General features: G+C 69.4%; 1 protein-coding gene across 4 annotated transcripts in view; it reads right to left on the reverse strand.

Annotated features, from left to right (window-relative positions):
• Window positions 1-367, reverse strand: part of MIER2 (MIER family member 2) — a 14,372-nt gene extending 14,005 nt beyond the window's left edge. For all 4 annotated transcript variants that reach the window (XM_009636723.2, XM_035892276.1, XM_035892277.1 and 1 more), the window contains exon 1: window positions 164-367. In XM_009636723.2, the coding sequence (XP_009635018.2) occupies window positions 164-250 (87 nt within the window). In that variant the 5' untranslated portion in view covers window positions 251-367. The remainder of the gene's footprint in view (window positions 1-163) is intronic.
• Window positions 368-373: the final 6 nt, after the last annotated feature.

Here is a 373-nt window from a genome sequence, read left to right on the forward strand (position 1 = left end):
GGGCCCCGAAGCAAAGGCCCCCTCCCCTCCCTGCTCCCTCGGCAGGGCAGTTCTCCAGGTCCCAGCCACCCAGCCAAATCGCTCCCGCCGCCTTCCCCAGCTCTCTGCCATTCCCATATTCCCAACCCCCGTGTTCTCCCACTGCTCAGGCCCTGTCGCTTACCTCCAGCCTTTGGGAGCCCCTTTCCAGCAGCTCCGCACCCCTCTGTCCCCGGCTCCCCAGCGACCCAACGCTGTGGGACCGCACCATGCTAAAGCCTCGGGGGGCTCCTGCTTCGCTCTCTGCCGCCCTTCGGGACCTCAGTGCCCCGCGGTGGAAGCACCCCTCGCCGGGTCACAGGCCCAGGCACCGCGGCTGCGCTCCAGCAGTCCC

Source organism: Egretta garzetta, unplaced genomic scaffold, assembly GCF_000687185.1.
Source record: "Egretta garzetta isolate BGI_Z169 unplaced genomic scaffold, ASM68718v1 scaffold4, whole genome shotgun sequence".
Classification (NCBI taxonomy): domain Eukaryota; kingdom Metazoa; phylum Chordata; class Aves; order Pelecaniformes; family Ardeidae; genus Egretta; species Egretta garzetta.